The sequence below is a fragment of the Aulonocara stuartgranti genome (assembly GCF_965226115.1).
Source record: "Aulonocara stuartgranti genome assembly, chromosome: 2".
In the NCBI taxonomy this organism is placed as follows: domain Eukaryota; kingdom Metazoa; phylum Chordata; class Actinopteri; order Cichliformes; family Cichlidae; genus Aulonocara; species Aulonocara stuartgranti.
Window position 1 is genome coordinate 2100995 of NC_138940.1, and position 20968 is coordinate 2121962.

Here is a 20968-nt window from a genome sequence, read left to right on the forward strand (position 1 = left end):
TTTAAGGAATTACATCCGCACGCACACGAACTTTGAGCAGACAGTTTTTGACAAACCTCTACATTCAAACCTGAATAAATGGTGATTATTTACACACAATTGATTAAGTTCAGCTTCACGACTCGGCTGCTTTTCTCTTTTATAAATATGTGTGTGAGTGTGCACAGATGTGACATCCCTCTTGCTCTCTTGCAAAGCCTTAAACGTGTGTCCATGAATCACACGTGCCCACGTGGGCCTAGTCAGGTACCCTGAAGCCACATAAGTACCAGAAGCAACGACCAGTGGGGAGTGGCAGGGAAGGAGATCCTCTCCGCTCTTTATAACAATGTCCCAGAGTAACCAAAGCTCAATGAGCCCCAGATCCAGGCTCACCCACAGACACAGAACCTGCACAAAGACACATGTCCACCCCCTGAAGTATGGATGGATTGGTGCATCCCAAACCCAGCCTCAGACAGGGTGGAAGATCTGCCTGCTCCCCTGCCCTACTTGTCTGTGTGAAAAGTGGTCTGTTGGATGCATGTATAGGTGCACTGAATACACAAATGACAATGGACAACATTAATGACCACAAGTAGATGAACCCTACTGGTTTTTGGTGATGACATAACCTTTTCTCTAGCACCACCATCAGGTCAAAGTTTCAATTTTAGGTTCAGTGCATCTTCAAAATCCTTCCTCCATATTTTTCTAATTTGGGGTGCACATCCACCACATCCACCCTTCAGAAGGAATCCTGCTGAATTTCCTGATCCTAGACCAGGGGTGTCAAACTCAAATACACAGTGGGCCAAAATTCAAAACTGGAACAAAGTCGCGGGCTAACAGTAATATTTATTGAAATATATTTATTCCTCCAGATGTAAGAATGATTCTTTTCTTTTGGACTCAAAAACGTTTTGCTGAAAAACTGAATATGGAACAAGCAAAGCTTAATACTAGACAATATATACATTAGCTGTATAATACCAGTAGGCCAGCTCTGATAGTAATTTGGTATGGCTTCGCGGGCCAAATGTAATTAGTCTGCGGGCCAAATTTGGCCCGCGGGCCAGAGTTTGACACCTATGTCCTAGACCCTCTGCTGCAGCGCCGCAGCATCGCTTTCACTCACCTCTCCTCTTTAAAAAAATATGGGCAACGGCAGAGTTGAACAGTGCTTTTATTGTTGGTTTGCTTTTGTGTGTGTGTGTGTGTGGGGGGGGGGCATCAGTTAAGTAGTCAGGACATGAAGTTCTTGTCCAGCAGTCATGTTTGTCTGCACTGCAGCACACAGGATGTGCAGTGTGCAGGGGTCATGCTAGTCTTAGAATAATTTCTGGTGGGACAAACTTGGCTCCTGCCACGTTTCCTGCCTGTGGATTGTACCACTGATTCTCCAGTGTTACAATCCACAGGCAGGAGAGGTGGCAGGGCTGTTCGTCTTCGTCTGTCCCACACGATGGCCGCCCACCGCCGCATGAGAAATATCAGGTCTGACTGAGCAGGTGAGAGTATAGGTCGCACACTTCAATACTTGGATGTGAACGACTCGCAAGCCACACGGCAGAAGTATCAAAGTTCTCCTGGCAACGTTTCCCCCTTTCATGCGTCAGCACATGCAGGTGTAAAGGTTCACGGTCACAGACATGCTTTCCACAGCTAAAACAACCCCAGAGGAGCACCGATGTATGCAAAATGTGTTCAGCTCATTGGAAACGTATAAAAAGTTTATGCTCATGAAATATGAAGCCGAAAAAAGTTTAACTTTTTTTTAAAATTTCTAATAATTTTCGGATGCTAAAAATTGAACGGGCTGAACGTGACCCGAGGATTACAGGAGCGTTAGAGGTGAAACGGTGGCTGCCATCGATCAGCGATGGCTGATATTAGCTTACAATAGAAACACTCAAAGTCCTGTCTTTAAGCATTTTACACAATAATGTGTCTGACGTGTTTCTCCACATTGGATCTTCACTTCATGCCTTTTATATTTTGTCCTGTTGGGTTACAGATGAATAATTTGATTTAAAATCAAATGTAAAAGTAGAATTTAGCTTCATCCGATCATCACGAATAACTCTTCTTTCCTCCTGACACTTGTTCTTACTCCTCGGTCCACAGGAGTGCGATGGAGGCTGTTCCTTACCTGTTGCCATCACGAAGCATATCGATGATCTCTCTTCCTCTGCTCGTGCACACACGATGAACATACAGGAAACTTGAGTTTGTTGAACATTCTTCCTACAAAAGGCCCACCAAGTGTTTTTGATGTAACTGGAGAAAGATGCTCACCTTGAAGGTAAAACCAAACCAAACAGTTCCAGTAACTGACTCTTAATGTTGTTAATAACAGGTTACATCTTCTGCTGTATTGGTGCCGTTTCAGCCCCATAACAAACATACCTGATGTTGTTCCAGGAGCATAATTAGAACTGACAAATGACCTCGTCATGTCCAAAAGACAACAGTGGGGACGTTTCTTGTAACACCAACAGAATGCTCAGCAGTCACTTCAGCTTTTCAAGGTTCTTCGGTTACATTTTGGTCAGGCAACAGAACTACTCTTAGATTTAGCGTCACTTAAGGTTTGGAGTTCAAATAAACACTTTGTGTTGGTATGTCAAACCTACGTCAGGACAGCTGTGCAAAATACCAGTGATTTCCAGGTTAAGTCACAAGTTGTTACAAAAACAGCCGAGGAACCACGAACACCAACAGGCACATCAGACTGCTGCTGGGACGTCCACTCGTGTTTATACTTTGCCCATCGTACTGAGTTACCTGCTCTGCTCTCCAGGAATAACGGCTCATTGGAAACTAAGCTTGTTTGACTGTTGGGGGCTGATGGAGGTCGCCTGTAAAAAACACAACCTCTGTATAACGTATGGAGCATGCAAAGGATGGAGACACGTCGGTATTTATGGATCTGGTCTCCTGTCACCAGGATTCCACATATTTGGTGGCGATTGTGCAGACGTTCATGGTTTGTACTGCCGTGTTATGCAAACGGAAAAGTTGTGTTGTTATGTTTCAGCTGGACCCCAAACAGAGACATCAAGTCGACCCAACAGCTGCAGTAGGATCTCACACACATCCAAACATTCAGTGGAAACTGCTTACACTAAATGATACAAATGTGCAAACTTGCACATCATTTGTGCTGGTTTTTCTGCAGGTTTTGAACAGTGTGCAACAGCTCACATTCAAATAACACAAACTACAGAGCACCGTGTGTTGTGCACACTGTTGCTTTGCCGTTCGTGTCCAACATTCACATTAGTTTGATCTGTATTCAGGGTCCATCTCGGTGCGAGTGTTTCCGTCCTTAACTTGAACTATAATTCGTGCTCTGTGTCACAAGTTGCAGTTTAGGTCACTGTGTTTCTGTACAGGTCACATCCCAATCCCCAACAACAAGGCTGGTTGTTCCAGAGTCACATGCTAACAGTAGCAAGGTGAGGCACAGATGATCAATTTAGTTTGATGCAGTCAGGTTGGACTTAAATATTACTGTTAATAAATGAATAGTTTCTACATTAACAGCACGACAGGAAACATGCCTTTAAATACACCCAGTTTCAACCTTTGCAGGTCATCCAGTCTTTCTGATCTAAATCATTCTTAAGAACAAAAAATCAAAATCAAAAACAAAACCCAAAAGCGTCTCAACATTTATTCAGAAATAAGTGGTTTGGTCGAATGTTGGGTACGAGGCTACAGTGCTAATCGGTGTACAGTGTATAAGACTCAATGATGACGAGAAGCTTTTTCCACCGTTGGAAACAAAAAAGAAGAAAAAATAATCAAAGACAACCATATATTTTATAATCACTGAATCTTTATAATAAAGGACATCTCTGAGCAAGAAAAACTGTTTCCCAGTGTTCTTTATACACCTAACAAGCGACTGGTATACGTGTGATAACTTGGACTCAATCTTGAGACGGTGCTTTAAACAGTTTGGTCTCATGATGCAGCACACTGAACCTAAAGCCCGAAAAAAGGGACAAGGGAAAAAACAAAACAGTAAGTTAAAAATTCACGTTGGTATACTAAAGAACAGCAGAAGGGATTTTAATACCATGTGAATATCCCGAATATTCAGGTGAACATGATTTCTTTATGGTGCTGCCTGCTGGGGAAAACAAACACCAAGCAACAGACGCTCACATTCATGCCTGGCTGGTGCTTTCTACACAGTTTTCATGTGAAGGTGGCTGATAAGAACTTGTGCTGCTCTGAGTTATGTAATATTTTTATTGGCATTTATGGAGAAGATTTAACAACAGATGTATCATTCAGAGCTCTAGAGAGGGAGAGAGCCGGAGTATCATTCTACCATTGACTGCCATCCACTGCTTATTAACAGGCAAACTCCTAATCACCATAGGAAAACAAAACCAGAAGAAAAAAATCAACATTTGATTTTTTTTAGTAAATAACATCCAGGGGTGTGTCATTCAATTATATAAGAAACAAAAGGGAGAACAGGTTGTAGGCTTACATGTTTAACATTTGGTAAAAGGAGGGAGTGAAATAACTGAATGGGAAGAGAAGAGATGCTTTGAGATGTTTCTACTGGGAGAGGAAAAACAGAAGAATGGTCAGTTGATCTCAACTTCAGTTTCCAAAGAAACAAAGTCAACACTGAGGAGAACAGAGACAGAAGGATGGATGGGGGAGGGCATGTGTGTTGGGGAGGGGGGGCTACAGCCTCCACATCCTAAAAAAACCAAAAGCCCAAAAAAAAAAAAAAAAAAATCTTCCAGAGTGGAGGGTTTATTATATATACACATATATGAATATATAGATAACACAGCTGACAAAGGTGTGTGTAAATCTATATATTTCCATTACATAGACAGTTATGATGGAAGGAAAGACTTTCTTGTTTGTCGCTTATCCAGGAAGGGAGACTTATTAGTCCTGGTCACCAACACTTCAGGAGCTCTGCTCAGAGCAGACCCCTCAAAAACCTGGAGACAGACAGAAGCATCATTACCACAGTTGTTCAGGAGCACAGAGATGGACAAACTGAACACCCACACCAGCGAGGGAAGCATGTAGTGCAGTGAAAGCAAAAGGCCAGCAGCAAAGAACTACAACCAGCACACAGGTGTAGAACACAGGAGGTGTATCAGTGTCCTACAGCGCTAGTTCCCTACAAACGTCTTGTTGCATGCTCAGCCATCCAGGTGAGCAACTCTGAAAAGGCCCAGACGAACAGCATCGACCTTTTGGGATTCCCCAGGAAAGTCCATCAAGCTACCTGCGGTTTCATTTCAAACTAGAGTTACTGAAACAACATCAATACTCTCAACTAGTGTGAGACTACACAGGTAACACGAGCATGTTTAACCACACAGCCCGCACTATACCAACATAACTACAAAACCCAGAAATTCTAACTACATGTAGCATTCCCATCATACATTTAATGTAGGATATTTAGCAGCACTTGGTGAGCTCACCGATGTGCACTACCAAAGTTTTAGAACACCCCAGTGTTTGCAGTTTTTATTGAAAATGACGCAGTTTAATGTCTCACTGTATGAAAGAAACTGGAGTTAAAAAAGAAATCATGGAATCAATTTATAGACTAAAGTTGGGCGATGTGTAAAAATATTCCAACCGACAATTGTCAGTCCAATAAAAGACGACAGGCGATACGGACGCAGGCACAGACTTTCTGATGGGCGGAGCGATGTAATCACGCACGGACTGACTTGTGCATTTAGAATTTAGACGTTTTGTTTGGAGGGAATATTTCACCTTCCTGTTTCAGTATTAACACAGATACTTGTTTATTTGAGATGCACCAAATCACACAAAAGACTTAACATCTGAGTTTGTTTCCTTTAATGATGGCTGGAAGAGACATTTTGAATTTTAACAGACTTTTTATTTAATCTTTGTATTTGTTGTTTGGTCGAGTGTCAGAGACACTGTAAACAGAGTGGAAAAGAGAAGCAGCATTGTGCTTTTTTATTTAAATGTTTTTCTGAACATTTTTCTTTCTGTCATGAGTTTGTAAATGGACGGGGTTCAAGTCTGGAGACTGTGCTGGACGCTCCGTGTTTCCAAGCTCACCATGGTTCTGACTAACTAGGTTCATGTAGGCATTAGTAGCACCAGCTCTCAAGGCTTGAACCTCCATTGATGCAGAGAAGCTTTAAATTGTTAACACATTTTGTGCTCCCTGAAAAAGGCCTTTTTGAATAATTCTGAAATGCAGTTTCTAGTCTTAGGCAACCTTACCTTCTTTTAAACCTCTGGCAGTTCACCACTGTCCTTTGCACCATTTCAAGTTCTTCACTGGACTTGAACGACTTGAATTGCAATAAATAACTGGAAAATTTGGGGTTGCTCTTTAAAAAACAACAACATATATATTTTATTTAGTGAAGAAAGGACAGGAAAGCGGGGGCAGAAAGGGCTGTGGGTCGGACTCGAACCCGGGCCGGCCGCTCTCAGCCGTATGGCACGTGGTCGCCCGCTGAGCTAAACCAGCGTCCTAAAACTGGGGTGCTCTAAAACTTGACGGTAGTGCACATGCACAACATGTGCGTGCCAATGTTACATCGAACCATGCTGTAAACTAAACTACTTTAAATGGTGACATATTGCATCTCACCTGAACCACAACATGTCCCCCACAGACAGGTATGTCAGTACTCTATGCTGGCGTACATGGACCACTTTGTTGCAACAAACTGCATGTGGCTGTTCAGCTCTGTGTGGAGTTTGCATGTTCTTCCTGTGCCTGCAGGAACATGGCACATGGCTGTGCAATAGCCTGATGACTCTGTCCAGGTCTTCTCTGTAGCACAAGCTAAACTAAAGTAGCATCACAAACAGCACTGCATGAGAGCAGCTGCCCTCTGGTGACTGCAACCAACTATGACATGTAGATTATGGTGTGCAAAACGTTGAGCACAAGATCAACAGACGAACACGCTGATCACTTGATAGATATTAAATGCTGCGCGCCTTCTAGACTGGTCTTATTCTCAAAGCCATTTTTCACTACAGAGCAACAAAAGAACATGCTCGTGGTCATATGTGTGCTGCCACGAGGTCCTGCTACAGCAAGACTGTCACAGCCTCAAGTCTGGTGGGGCCAAAATGGGTTCTAATGCAAACTGGGCCACGTGATGCTGCTGTCACAATGATGCATTTGAGTGATCTGGGTTTAGAAGAAGTTAAAGGCACATAATTTACAGTCAGTATTGGGCAGAATTTACAGCCTTATAATCAGTAAATAAATACATACAACTTTGAATGATGTCAAGCTCTGACATTCAAACAGTACACACATGTGCACACACGTCTCTGTGTGTACATATGTGCACGTGTGTTCCCTTTGCATCTTTATGTAGATAGAGGCAGAGAAATCCCTGTTAAACAGGGCGCTGCAGCAAAAACATCTGATGCAGCCACTTTTGAAATTCCTGATATGTTGCTATTTGTTGATGTTATTCAATTTGTCAAATGTGTACAAAAATGTTTTTACACACAAACGCAGCAGCAGCCTACAGCTGCCATTGCCATACAGTGTAACCATCTCAATCATGTAACATGGAGCAGCAAGAGACACAACATGTTCAGCATTTTCATTTGGATAGGAAATGTTAGCGACTGCAGAAGAATCAAGAATGATAGTTGGTCAGTATTAAAACATTGCGACAGCAGAGAAAGCCTGTAGTCCAACCCCCAAAAAGGACAGAATAGCATGACAGCAAAGTTAGTAGTCAAATTCCCCAAGGACGTCTTTGCTTCCAATTAAATCTTTCTCTCTTTTCCAATATTATTATTATTATTATCATTAATATTATTGTGCCTCAGGCTTATAATGTGGCTTGACTTTATTTCAGCAACAATATCCTTTTTGCTGTACATTTCCAATTTGGTGCTTGTTTGTTCTCCAGGGGCACTGGGGCATGGAATAGGGAATTCTAATAATAAAACAAAACAATAAAACAAACAAACAAAATAAACCCAGTATCTAAAAGTCCTGAATATAATGCTGAGCTATTGGCGCCTGTAAAAAACGTCACTTGGCTGTTTGCTACTAACCTTTCATGTTAGGCTTGGGTTTGTCAGTTTGCTTGCCTGTGGGGGTTTGTGCCTGCTGGCCCTGGCCCCCGGAGGAGGCCCCCTGCTGAGCGGCTTTCTGTTTCAGCATGGTCCAGTCAAATGTGTAGTCATACTGGTGGTTCAGAGTCCTTAAAACACACACACAGAAATAATATACCAACGTTAACATTGAACAGTTTAAAATAATTTTGTAGGAAAGAAACAGTTTAGTTTATTCAAACGCATACTAATCCGTCTGTACTAAAAGTTTGCAATTGCATACAAAAGATTAGCTAATGGATCAGCAATGGCAATGTAGTAAAAGCACGTGTTGGGGTTAACTACTGGAAACTGCATTTAGCTCTCAAAGCTGACGACCCCAAAACTGACAGCCATGTACAGAAAGTTGGACACGTGTGTTCACCTGAAGAGGATGCGAAACAGCTGGCGCAGATACATGTAGTCTGGAGCCTCCTCAAAGCGCAAGCCACGGCAGTAGTTTAGATACATGGCAAATTCTGCTGGGAAACCCTGGAAATATGCATTCATACAACTGAGTGTGCACTGCTTTGATCATGGTGCCTGTTTAACCCTGTAAGATGTGACATAACTGCAAGAAAAGGCCATTTTCATTAGACTTTTTAAACTGAAGGGTTTATTGGCCTGACTAATGTTACATGTAAAATTCAAAGTGTTCTTTTTGCTAGCTCTGGCATCCTTGTACAGTCTATTTAGGTTTCTCTCTGTGTGGGCACACTGAACATGTAGGTCTCAAACTCTTGGTGTTGTGCGGTTAAAGTGTTTTTACCTTACAGAGGACCTCAACTGGGGTGGACATCTTCTTTTCTGAAATCTTTTCATACTTCTGCTTCTTTGTGGCAGCCTGGACAACACAAAATACAAACAGCATGTTTACGCCACAACCCACTGTTACACTAAATGCACTCAGGCTACAGGTGCACTGCGTCTGAGCCAGAGAGAAGTTACAATCAGTGCATCTCTAACTCATGCTAGTGAGCGATACCACAAAACATCATGGTGTGCTGCGTCTGTAGTTTGTCTACCACACGTCCAGCACAAACAAAACTACCGTCTTTGCCTGCAGTGTGTCAAAGGCAGCGACATACCTTTAATCCCTGCCATGGCAGACTGGTTCTGTTGAAGTACATCAGCACGTAGCCTAGTGACTCCATATCATCACGGCGACTGAAGACAACAAAAGTGTTCATTGAGTACACAACGAGTGCATTAGCGTTTCCCTGACACCGTCAAAATATTCATTATTTTTCGTTCTCTTAGAAATGGTTGCTGTGGCAGTATTACGAAGAGAAAGATACAATGTAAACCAGAAAAAAGCCCATAAAAAAAAAAAATTGGCTTGATTTTTAACACTGTTGGAAAAAAAGTAACCTATAATGTCCTTTGTCTATCAGATGTTTGCACAGACCTCTGCTCGATGCCCAGGTGCGCGTTGATGGAAGCATAGCGTGCCGTGCCAGTCAGGTTCTTGTCTTCTCTGTATGGGATGTGTTGTCGTGTTCGGTTGTCTCTGTACTTCTTTGCCAAACCAAAGTCAATAAGGAACAACTGATGGAGAGGGACAGAAGACTAGTTAGTTGTCGGTTACCGACGAACAAAGAGTTCTTTCATTAAAATCATCCTTTTTGTCCTTCTGTAAAACAAATGCTAACATTACTCAACGATGAACGTAACCCTGTGATGGTGTCGATATGCAGAAGCGTACGGGTGTCTGCTGAGCGGAGTGTGCTTGGAGGGTGGGGGCACTGCACTCTTATTCTGGAACATTACGATTCATTTATATGAACTGACACTAGTCTCAGGTGAAATGTCTTAAATGACTGTAAAAAGCCATTTTGATAATCGATCTATTACTCGACTACTGATTCTCTAGTTTGCGTTTACAGCACTGTGCAAAAGTCTGGAAAAAGCTGTCATTTATTCTTTGTTGCGTAAATGGGTGCAGTGATTTATTGACACATGCAACTAATACATGGACAAACAAAACAAGTTAACAAGCTTCAGAGTGTATTTGGTAGTGAGCACCCTTAATCTTCAACACAGCCTAAAGCTTTTGGTAATATTTAAAGTTGCCTTCTGGGACGACTGGCCGAGCTTCATTTGGAGGCGAGCCGTCTTTTGTTCCACTCTCTCAATATGACACCACCTGGCTTCAATAATAATGCAGCCTGGGTTCACAGTTCCACTGTTTTATTTTGGGGGTACCCCCCTATCAGATATGCCTTTACCTCAAAGTGTCTTTGCAATCACTGTCATGTTTAAAACTAAAGCTAGAAACTTTCCACATGGCATTGGTCCAAAATCTCACGCAGTCCTCTGCATTCACACTATTACCAAATTTTACCAACGTTACTGGCTGAAACACAAACCATGGCAGTATGTCCACTGTGCTGTACAGATGACGGCACACACTGAATTACAGCTGCCACCGATTACTGTAATAATCTGGTATTCCATTGATTAAGTAACCAGGTAAGTAACTGGATAAAGAGTATCCAGTCTTATTAAATGAGCAATAATAAATATGAAAAAACGAACAAACTGCTCATTAATCTCCATTAGTGTTGGTCATGTTACTTAACAGAAGTAATTAGATACTGATTACTTTCTTGAAGATGTAATCAGTAATCCATTACTTCACTGATTATTTTTCAAAATTAGTTACTTTATTACTTTTTAAAAACATGATACACAACCTGAATACGTAATAAAGCAACAGACCTTTGAGCCCAGTTTTTTTCTGCATAATCACATAACATTCAGTTAAACTTGTTTTAATCTTATAACTTTACGCAGATATCAAGTCATACTGAGCTGCAAAGGTAGAAACTACAATCAGTTTTTAGCAGTGACTTTTATATTTCCTTTATACATAAAAAAAATCCAGTTGACAATAAAACTGTCTTCTTTAAGAGTAATCTGGCCAAGAGGGCAGCAGAAAAAAACCCGCAACCAATACAACAGTTATGTTGTAAACATATTTTAAGTGGCCAAAAAGGACCGGATCGATTATAATGTCGGTACAATAACACAAGATTTGTAAAGATACTTGAAAAACAGGCAATTTTATATGTAACGTCTTTGTAAATCCTGTTCAGTAAAGTCTATTTACCAATATAAGTAAACACACGGAAATACCGGAAATCAGTTTTTGACAACCGGCGTGCTCGGTGCTCGCTCAGATTTGAAGTTTCATTTCTTCCCATGCAGTAGGGGTGGGGAAAAAAATCGATACTGTGTAGTATCGTGATATTTTGTTTGCTAATAATGTATCGATACAGGGACGGCAGAAATCGATATTTTGTTACAAAAAAAGTTTTTGTGGACTCTGACTTCAGAGCATGTTGATCCTTTTTCTGAGCAAGAATCCTGACACTGTCCAAATGTTTTTAACTTGTTTTATGGCAGCAATAAACACGACAGTTTACTTATTTTAATTTAAGACATGTTTTATTTTAATTAAGTTTAAAACTTTTTTATTTAATGTAAAATTATATTTTGTTTTAATTTACTTTCAAATTCTTCAGTTGCTGAAGGGGCTGCATAGTTTTCATATTGCATAGTTCAGAATAGCTGTAATTGTACCAGATGGTTGCATTCAGTTCAGTTGGACTAGACTGTAATACAAACCGTTCAGTTTGTCAACAATAAAACTGACTGAGATGAGAGAAAGACTGAGTGCGAGACTTTGTTATTAGATAAAATGAATATTGATCAAGTTTACCTTTATGTGCAGAATTTAAATATCGCAAAATATTTTTAAATTTCGCAATAATATCGTATCGTGAGTTAAATATCGTGATAATATCGCATCGTGGGATATATGGTGATTCCCACCTCTACCATGCAGATGTTTGTCAGTTTTTACAGAATCAAACTCAAAGTACTGTCAGTGCGTCCACGCTTTAAACGCTGCATGGTCGTACTCTCTTGCACACATCACACGCGCTTACGCCATCGTCATGAGACACTCTCACAAATAAAATCACGACGGTTTAGTAATGCGGTGTGCTTACGGGAAAGTAACAGTAATCTAATTACTTTTTTGGAAGAGTAATCTTACTTGTTACTTAAAAGTAATCGGACACTTCTGCCCATTCTCCATTTTAGAAACTGCAATATGTAATCGTTTAACTGCATAACATTTGTCAAAAAAACCCAAAAACTTTCCGATGTATTTTTGCTTTATTAGAATTTCTTTTAAAAAACAAAAACACCAAACCAAAAAAACAACCCCACCCTTAAATGCTAAATACAAAAAAAAAAAATCAAAAACAAAACCCCCAAAGTCAAATAAAGGCTTGATCACAACACTTTAAAATATCAGTACCTTCATTAGGTTACATCTATGCTAGCAATGTCAAAATGTTACGTCGCCTGGCTCTCGACTTAATCAGAAAACTTGACCTCTGATCTTCAAGTCAAGGTCGGTGAGATTCAAACTCGCCCAAGAGTTTTAGCAGAGACACCAATGATATCAATTTGAAAATCCCAGGCGGCTTCCTCTAGTTATGGCATTCACAAAATGTTCAGAAAACTTGACCTCCGTCCTTGGCCTTGAGGTCAAAGTCACTGGTAGGGGGATTTTAAGTCGATACACCTGTGGTATCTATGTACCTATGTCACCTCGCTCTCAAGCTGTCACATTCACAAACATAGGCATCCAAACTGCCCGCACAACCAGCATCATGACGTCAACACCCCCGTTGACCTTTTACGGCTGAGGGGTCCAGAGAAGACACATTTCCAACAACAGGAGTTACAACTGGATGCACACTCACAGCCAATATAATACTGCCATTTATGACCGGGGGGGGGGGGGGGAGATAAATAAATAAATGAATAGCTCCCTCCCAAATGTGAGATGGTCAAGGGGTTGGGGGAAAAAAAAAAAAAAAAATCAAATTAAGGTGTCTCATCTCTGTAATTTAGGCTTGCAGCCATAATTCTACAGTGTTCACACACAAACACCCTGTTACAACATGACCAAACCTGCAATCCTATCAAGACTGGAGTGAGCACACCTACAGTTCACTATACTGGCCCATTTTATTTTCCACAACTGACAAATAGTCATTATTTGATATGAGTTTTAAGCACCAGATACACTGCTCAAAAAACAAAGTACTGGTGACTGCCGGTGACGACCCCTCAGACCTAAGTAGACACTTATTGCATCAATTTGAAAATCCAAGGCAACTTTCTTGATTGCATTGACAGGATTTTCAGAAAAACCCTGACCTCTGACATTGGTTGTGTTGGTGGTAATGAAATTAACCGATGCACTAGACGGACAACAATAGGGCTTCTTTTTTTAAAGTAGTTTTTATATTTGGCTATGGTCAGTGTCACTACAGGTAGCATGACATGATAACTGGACTCTACAGAGGTCGCACGTGCAGTTCACCTTCACTGGGATGACATATCAATAATGTCCCCCGCACAGCCTCAGCTTAGCTGTAAGACTTTGAATGTCTCTTATTGAAAGATTTCATTTTAGGCTTAGAAAACCAAACACAGCAACTATAAGCGACCTTTAAAAAGGGGGATAAGAACCAGGCAACTTTAATGCCTCAACATTGAGGCACTAAAGCAGGTCAAACAGTTTATCACTGTATGTCAATCACGTTAAATGCGATTTGCTGCTGTCCTGCTGGCACATTAAGACACCAGTCTTATTGGTGAGAAAGAAATAAACTTCCATTTTTCCTTTTCTGTGTGAAATAGACTTACACAGTGCACACTGGTCTGTCAGTCCCACCACCCACCAGTACTGGTAAAGTATTAAACACTTAACAAGAATCAACCAGAACATTAGATTCTATGATTCTGCAGTTTCTCCAGTGTTTGTTCCTATTAGCTCACTGACTTCTTGTTATTAAAGTTAGGTTTGATTCATCGCTAAAACAAAATAAAAATAAAGTCATTTCACTTCCTCTTAGGCCAATGAGGACAATCAGGCACTCGTGTATAATTTAGATGAATGCAGCGTCTTTGTTACATGGCAATGACAACTACTTCTTAGCCAATGCTAACAAGATTCACACTGTTAGATGGAGTACATACGCTGGGCATTATGCAACTGCAAGATGGGTGCTGGTGGGCTAATTCATTTTAAACCAGTGTAGTAAAATATGATTGCAAAGCGACAACTGCAGTTGTGAGGCAGCTGGTGTTGTGGTAAAGGTCACACCTGGTTTAATCCTGAGAAAGATGGATCCTGAGAAGAGCTAACAGCCAAGCTTCTTTTCCTCTTCCCCACTGACGAGTCTAAACACTAGGGCAGACAGTAGAGGGGCAGGGGTCAAAATTACACAGCCTCCATCCACCTTCAGTTACAGTTAACATGAGTACAACAGGCAGTTCTGTTTGTACCCACATTGTTTTCTCCTTTTAACAACTAACACTGTCCTGTAGAGCTAGGATATGCACTGGCTTTTGTACATGCGATGCTGGATCTAAATAAGAAATACAGTTTAAATAACCGTGCTACAGATTTGATCATTCTGGCCACCTGTCTAGAAGAAATCATATTATGGTTTTCTTCTGTCAGGACAACCATGGAAAGATCAGATCAAAAGTGTGTGTGTAGTATGGGACACATGGATGCTTCAGTATGATGTCTGACAAACACTTGGGGGAAATAGACAGCAAGTGCCATATCTCACTAAAGACCTGGGCACAAGTGGGGTTTTGGTAAACTGGTAGTGACGAGTGGTGAAGAGTATTTGATATTAACATAAAGCATGTAAAAAACAAAAAGCAAATTCATGGGTTAATGTCTTTTCTACAGTTAGGTTAGTATTGCCAAAAAACCAAAACCAAAAGTGGTTAATAAGTCACCTGTAAAGTCTGAAACCAACACCCAAGATTTCCTCTGATACAGTGCAACCTTACCAAAGATTTAAGGCTCTAGCAGAGGGACTAAGCTAATGTGTGGTTTGTGATTTGGTGATCTAAAAACAACAACAAACCCCAAATCTGGTTCTATTCAAGTTGGACATTCCTAGCACATAAATACTAATTTTTTAAAAATGTATTTTTTTTTTAAATGGTCAACACTGCATAAATCTGCTATGAAATATGACAGCTCTTATAACGGGCATGCGGCGTCATTTTAGCTCTTTAATAGGGGAGGTAGAAGCCAGCGAATGAGGACGTCCAGTGTTCTGTTACTGGCCTACTCAAGCTTACTTGCATTAGTGAAGAGCAATAGAGGTGCAATATTTACCCAGGGCATTCACATAGCACAGCAAACACAGAGCAAAGCTAAAAATCAATCTTTGACAAAATATACCCACCACACAGGTAACTTGTGTTTTTACTGGACACTTTCCTTGCCACAAACCAGTACGCACCAGTAACGCAGGCATAAATGACTCATGTTGGGATTTTTGGGGCCATGACCAAGCAAAGGAAGCCTCGGTCTAACATTAGATGTGCCTCATCAGTATTATACTTCACATGGCAAGGTCTGTACACGCATGCACAACACTATACTAATTCAGCACAGCTCTGCTTTGTGAGGTGGACACAGATTAGACTACAAAGAAGCATTAAACAAATCCATGACTATAGTTTGCACATTGAGTAGAATCTGTGCCTAAATGAATACCAAACTGTCCTGAATAATAACCTTTTTCTTTTGATGAAAATGTTTTGTCCTGTTGGGACTTGTTGTTTCCATAATGACAGCACTCTTATTCACAGGGCCTGTGGGGTGGCTGCATATTAAGGAGTGGCCCAAAGCCTTACTTTCCTTAAAATTGTCAGGCCAGCTTCTTACTCTCATTTCTTTAGCAGTTATAACTCATCAGCATATTTCAATATTAGGAAGAACTTTCTGCATGTCAAGAAAACAAAATATTCAAAAGCAAACTACACACAAAGTTGTAATTTTTAGGTTAAAAGCCTCCAAGTAATTGAACAAGGTTCTTAAAAAGGAAAGATGTTAGGATTTCCACTGGAAACCTTTATAAATACAACGCCTGAACTTAATGAAAAGCTTTACTTTTATCACTATTAAAACCCATCAAGTGCTCAGTTTCACCTTAATTTGACTAAAACTGCAAAGCAAACATAATACTCAGAATTTTGATTTACGGCAGCTTTTAACTTCTTGCATGCAGGCAGTGCAGAAAAAATGAGCAAGACAGGGACAAAGTGACGGTAACTCAAACTCTTAACAGTTAAATGTTGGTAATACTGATCATATTAATAAGTATACACGAGCGTGGGACCCAAGATACACGTTTCTCAACTTCCAGATGAGTCACTCAAGTGACTATCAATGATTATGAAAAACATCCGATCTGGTACTAAATGTATCAGAGGCCTGTAATGTCCACAACTGAACAGCTGTCGATTCAAAGCACAGCAAATTGTTTCCAGTGTGGACACAGCTTTAGCACCACCTCCCTGTGATCTGTGTTATGTGCTCTACACCACTTGTGTCACACACCAGGCTGCGGGCCTAATCTGCCACGAGAGATTCAATACAAATATACATAAAGTGACAATAAACTACATATCCCAAAACGCAAGCCGTCCCATGAAGAGACAGCAAACTGCCACTAGATTAAAGTGTTTCTACAACACCACTGGGTTTAGTGACCATCTCAGAATTTCCAGAAAAAGGAGAATCGATGCAGAAGGAAGGCTGTTTAATGAGAAATAGGAAAATGAATATTTGTTATTTAAGAAGAAAAACCAAAACAGCTTGTGCTGTGAGCGTGTCGGTGGTGAGGGAGGTCGATATACGTTGTATTCCTTCACATGTATTTAAAAAAGAAAAAACATCAGTCATTTTAGTCTCCATCAAAAACACAACGTGGTTCAAGAATTAAAGGCAGACTGCAACCTCAGCAGAATGTGTTCATCAAAGCTACAGCCCAGAGGGACACAGCACCAACAGCTTTACTGTGGCCACTGCCCGTGCTTCAAAGAGTTTCTCAGTGTTTTTGAAGCGGTGCATGCCAAGGCTTTGTGACCAGGGATCCACCAACCAGATAAGACTTCTTAAAAAAAATAATGAAAAATCAATTTGTCAAAAAACAAAACACAGTAGCAGAGTGAGTGAGGGAATTTACAGGCAATCTTACATCCGTCACAGAGGGAGGTATCTGGCTTTTTCATTAGCTGTTGATAAAAGCACAGACAACACTGACACAGTGCAGTTAGCAATTTTTATATGGGGCGTGAAGGCTGACGTCTGTCTGTCCCGAGGAGCTCTTTCATGTAGCTTCAATGCATGGGACGAAGACAGGGAGGGACCGGTGTGGTGGAAAAGGCTGCTTGGTAGGATTAACATAGGACAAAAATGGGGGGGGGTGCCACAAACCTCTGATAACATTACTTCATCATCCATCAAGAAGCTTTGTGTGGATTGTGTGTATGGAGACATGCCATACCATCCACAGAAGCTGAGCAGGAACGTAGTTCTCAAACTATTTAAGCTCAGGAGAGATTTTTTTCATGAGAAGAAAAACAAAAAAAAAAACAAACAGAATTTGTGTTTGCCTGTGGTCAGCATCTCATCTGGATGGAATTATTATCCCCTTTTAACTCAAATCTTCTAATAGTTTTATTTAACTGAAATTTAATGGCGGTGTTTGCATCTTGTGTTCTTTTTAGAACACGACCATAGGTCACACCATCGATCCAACTTCACCAATCTAGTTGTGAACTGAAACAAATTTGTTCTTTTGAATAAATTCTACACGTTTCTGTATGTGCAGTTATGTATTCAGTGTGCTTGCAGAGCCCCCCTCTTCTTTTGTTTAACTACATCATTAGCTGGGGGTAGCTTATGCTGACAATGTGAAGACTGTTGAGCCATTTGTTTCTCTAAAATACAAATCTGTCCCACATTCTCAGCAGCTGCTCATCACCCACTGTGACAAAGCTCGTCCTGGACAAAGTTCACATGCTAAGTTATGAAGAGGTTATTTTTGCTGCTGTAGTGTGACTTTATTAAACTTATAACTTTAAAAGTTGTTAATTAAAGCAACGTGTCAACCTATGTTGTTGCATTTATGCAAATGTTTGGAGTATTTGTAACCCAATATCAAAAATCAGATACAGAGACAGTTTAACAGTATGGCAAAGTTCAATTACATTTATCCAGTTACAAATGGTCCTTTGAGGGAAACCACAATGCTGATGGAAATGAGTCCCCGGCTCTACACCACTCATCACCTCACTCAGGCATGGTGACATGCAGACTTGAATTTGGTAACAGAGAGAGATTATGAAAGAAACTAACACTATTAAGTGGCCCAAAATGCATTAGATACTAACACTACCACAAAACAAGGTCACAAATTCGACCAAGTAAATGAAACTTACAACTATACTTCCAAGGCCTGTTATTTTTAAGGGATTTCTGTGAGAAACTGGGGTTTAATAGGAAAGCATTTAAGCAACACTACCACAGTGAAGCATCATTAACTGGTAGATAAGGACATCTGGGAAAACAGACCGGTATGTCCAGTAAACACAATAACTTCAGGAAGTAGACTCAGAATTGATTCCCACCAGTCACAAAGCTCCTTCAGCATGCTGACATTCAGTCCACGTTCATGTTGGACTTTACAGGTGTTCAACAATTTGCGACTGCATCTTGCAGTTGCGATAAGCTCATGTTGACACCACTAAACGGTGTTAGGTCCCTATCTGGACCTACAGTTGGCAACAGTAACCCTGGTTCTGCACTGCAGTTTTGGTGAGTGTGGTCACAAGATTAACCAGATGTCCACCAACTGTACGTTAATGTTAATATGAGTCCTCCCGCTGACAGCAGATCCAGAGCAAAACAACAATTACTACAAAGAAACAAAACGGATGCGAGCAGGGCTGGCTGGTTAGTAGCGATTTTCAAAATAAGAGCTTTATTTACTTATGTTCATGGATGATAATGTTGGGGATCAACGATGGTTCAAGGTTAATGGCAATAGCTTTTATAAAGAGGTGTCAAATTTGTATCCAATTTTTCCCACAGATGCATTTAGAGATTCAAGCCCATTTAAATCTACCTTCAACCAATATTCCCAACATGGGGACGGGGACTCATGAACATGTTCACAAATGCAGACTTGCACATGCCAAGTCTAATTTGCGTGTGTTGGGAGAATTTTTCAGCCCTCATAATCCTAATCCATAATCCTCTTAATCCTAATAAGAGAAAACAGGAGGACTGATGTTTAAATGAGAACTTCTTCAAGCTGGAAATGGGAAATAAGGCTTTGTTCCCTCTTGTAAAATACAATTCATACTTGTGCCCAAGGCACCAAACCCTGCCGTTCAATAACACAGATTACCATGTCCCTTTCCATTTCTAGTAGACCAAAAAGAAAAGTTGCTAATATTTATAGTAATAGTCACACCTGATCTGCAGTCTTCCAAAACCAAAACAGAAAATGACGAAGGTTTCTCCATTTTAGAAACTCAAAGTTTAACTGCATTCAGGCAAAAATGCAGATACAACACTGTTGGAACAGTGTTGTATCTGCTGGATGACAGACTGTGTGTTCAGGTATATGTGGTTGTGTGTGCAGGATAAGCCCTTAAAGATTTTGTGCTCTATAAATAAAACTACAATGAAAAAGAACATGTGATGGCTGCAATGAAGAAAAGTGAGCATATTCTGAAGTTGTCCCTGAGCTTTGCTGCAACACTGTGTGCTGCTGAAAACAGCCTCTCTGCCGGTGTAGATGGTAATAATTCAGTTACCAAACAGCTGCAGGTGACTGGTTCAGACTCATGTACATTTATAACTGGCCTGCAAAAAAAACATTTTTATATATTATTACAAATTAATATTTTATATTATTTTACATTTAATTAAAACATTTTTATGAAGGGCTTGAAATCAATATGGTCTTGTGAAAATCCTCACCGTTTAAACTGCCCCCTGCTTGGTGCAGGTGTCACTGCAACAGAAAGTGGGTCGGCTCTCTTCAGCTTAAACTCCGTATCTGACCGATATGCACATTTTAATGTAGCGTCTGTGGCTTTTGGCTGCGGATGTGAGCAGCTACAAAGTTCAGTTTTGTTTTTGTCTCCCAGCTTATTGAGCAGGTGGCTTAATGAGTGACTTTGAGCTTTTTCCCTGTGTGGGATTTACTGTGATTACAGGAACAAGTGCTGCTGTTTTGGATGCTTTCCTTCACCTACGCTCACCGTCTTGTGCATATAATGTAATAATTTATTAATTTTGACTTCCCTGTGAAATCTATTACTCTACACTGTAAGTAGACAGACTGCGGCTCCACGTTAAAATATGAAACCATCATCTTCACTGCTGCTGGTATCAGAAGTCTGTTCTTTAAAAACTTGGGGCTGCATTGTTTTAACATCATTATGTTTTTTACATTCACAAGCACACTCCTAGACACACCACAGTTCTATTACAGATCTGTTTTAGTGAGAGGTTCATGTTTCCATGGTGCCGACTGGAGTCATTACACAAAGCATCAAAGCAGAAAACCAAAACGTTTGTGTTGATGACGTCACCATCAGGAGATTACTAAAGCTATACATTTACTACCAGAGGTGTCTATTAGGAAGCAGGACTTCAGCTTATCCAGATGACTTCAGGGTTAGTCCTGGTTTTCTGTAGTACAAAAGGTGATTGACTTACAGAGGTGTAACTTGCTATAGCCTCATGCTATAGATGTTCCAGATTAGACATCGACAGGTATGAAATCACTGCCCACTGACTGATTCTGCAGAATACAGCATCACCACTCCTGTAACCTCTGCATGGAGAGTTGGAGGGTGCTTCCCTGATGAGTATCAGTAATAGATCTAATTCTTAGATGCAACTTTAATCCTGTGTTTTTCCCCCGTTGGCAGCAAACACTAACAC

The 20968-nt window shown here is 40.6% G+C and overlaps 1 protein-coding gene and 1 long non-coding RNA gene across 7 annotated transcripts in view; one reads left to right on the plus strand and one right to left on the minus strand.

Annotated features, from left to right (window-relative positions):
* Nucleotides 1–1319: 1319 nt before the first annotated feature.
* On the plus strand, nucleotides 1320–4772 carry LOC309713240. Of its 2 annotated transcripts, XR_014278533.1 has the most exons (3): nucleotides 1320–1490; nucleotides 2107–2284; nucleotides 2404–4772. It is a non-coding gene; the product is annotated as an uncharacterized lncRNA (long non-coding RNA). The 2 variants fall into 2 exon arrangements; XR_014278532.1 differs by having other exon boundaries at nucleotides 2107–4772.
* Nucleotides 4225–20968, minus strand: part of csnk1a1 (casein kinase 1, alpha 1) — a gene marked incomplete at its 3' end in the record, with an annotated part of 29421 nt that continues 12677 nt past the window's right edge. For 2 of the 5 annotated variants that reach the window (XM_082544639.1, XM_082544643.1), the window contains 7 exons: nucleotides 14294–14377; nucleotides 9509–9648; nucleotides 9189–9267; nucleotides 8870–8944; nucleotides 8486–8592; nucleotides 8062–8210; nucleotides 4225–4961 (listed from right to left, as the gene is read on the minus strand). In XM_082544639.1, the coding sequence (XP_082400765.1) occupies nucleotides 4954–4961; nucleotides 8062–8210; nucleotides 8486–8592; nucleotides 8870–8944; nucleotides 9189–9267; nucleotides 9509–9648; nucleotides 14294–14377 (642 nt within the window). Of the gene's footprint in view, nucleotides 4962–8056; nucleotides 8211–8485; nucleotides 8593–8869; nucleotides 8945–9188; nucleotides 9268–9508; nucleotides 9649–14293; nucleotides 14378–20968 lie in introns of those variants that run through there. The other 3 variants (XM_082544641.1, XM_082544642.1, XM_082544640.1) reach the window with 3 other exon arrangements.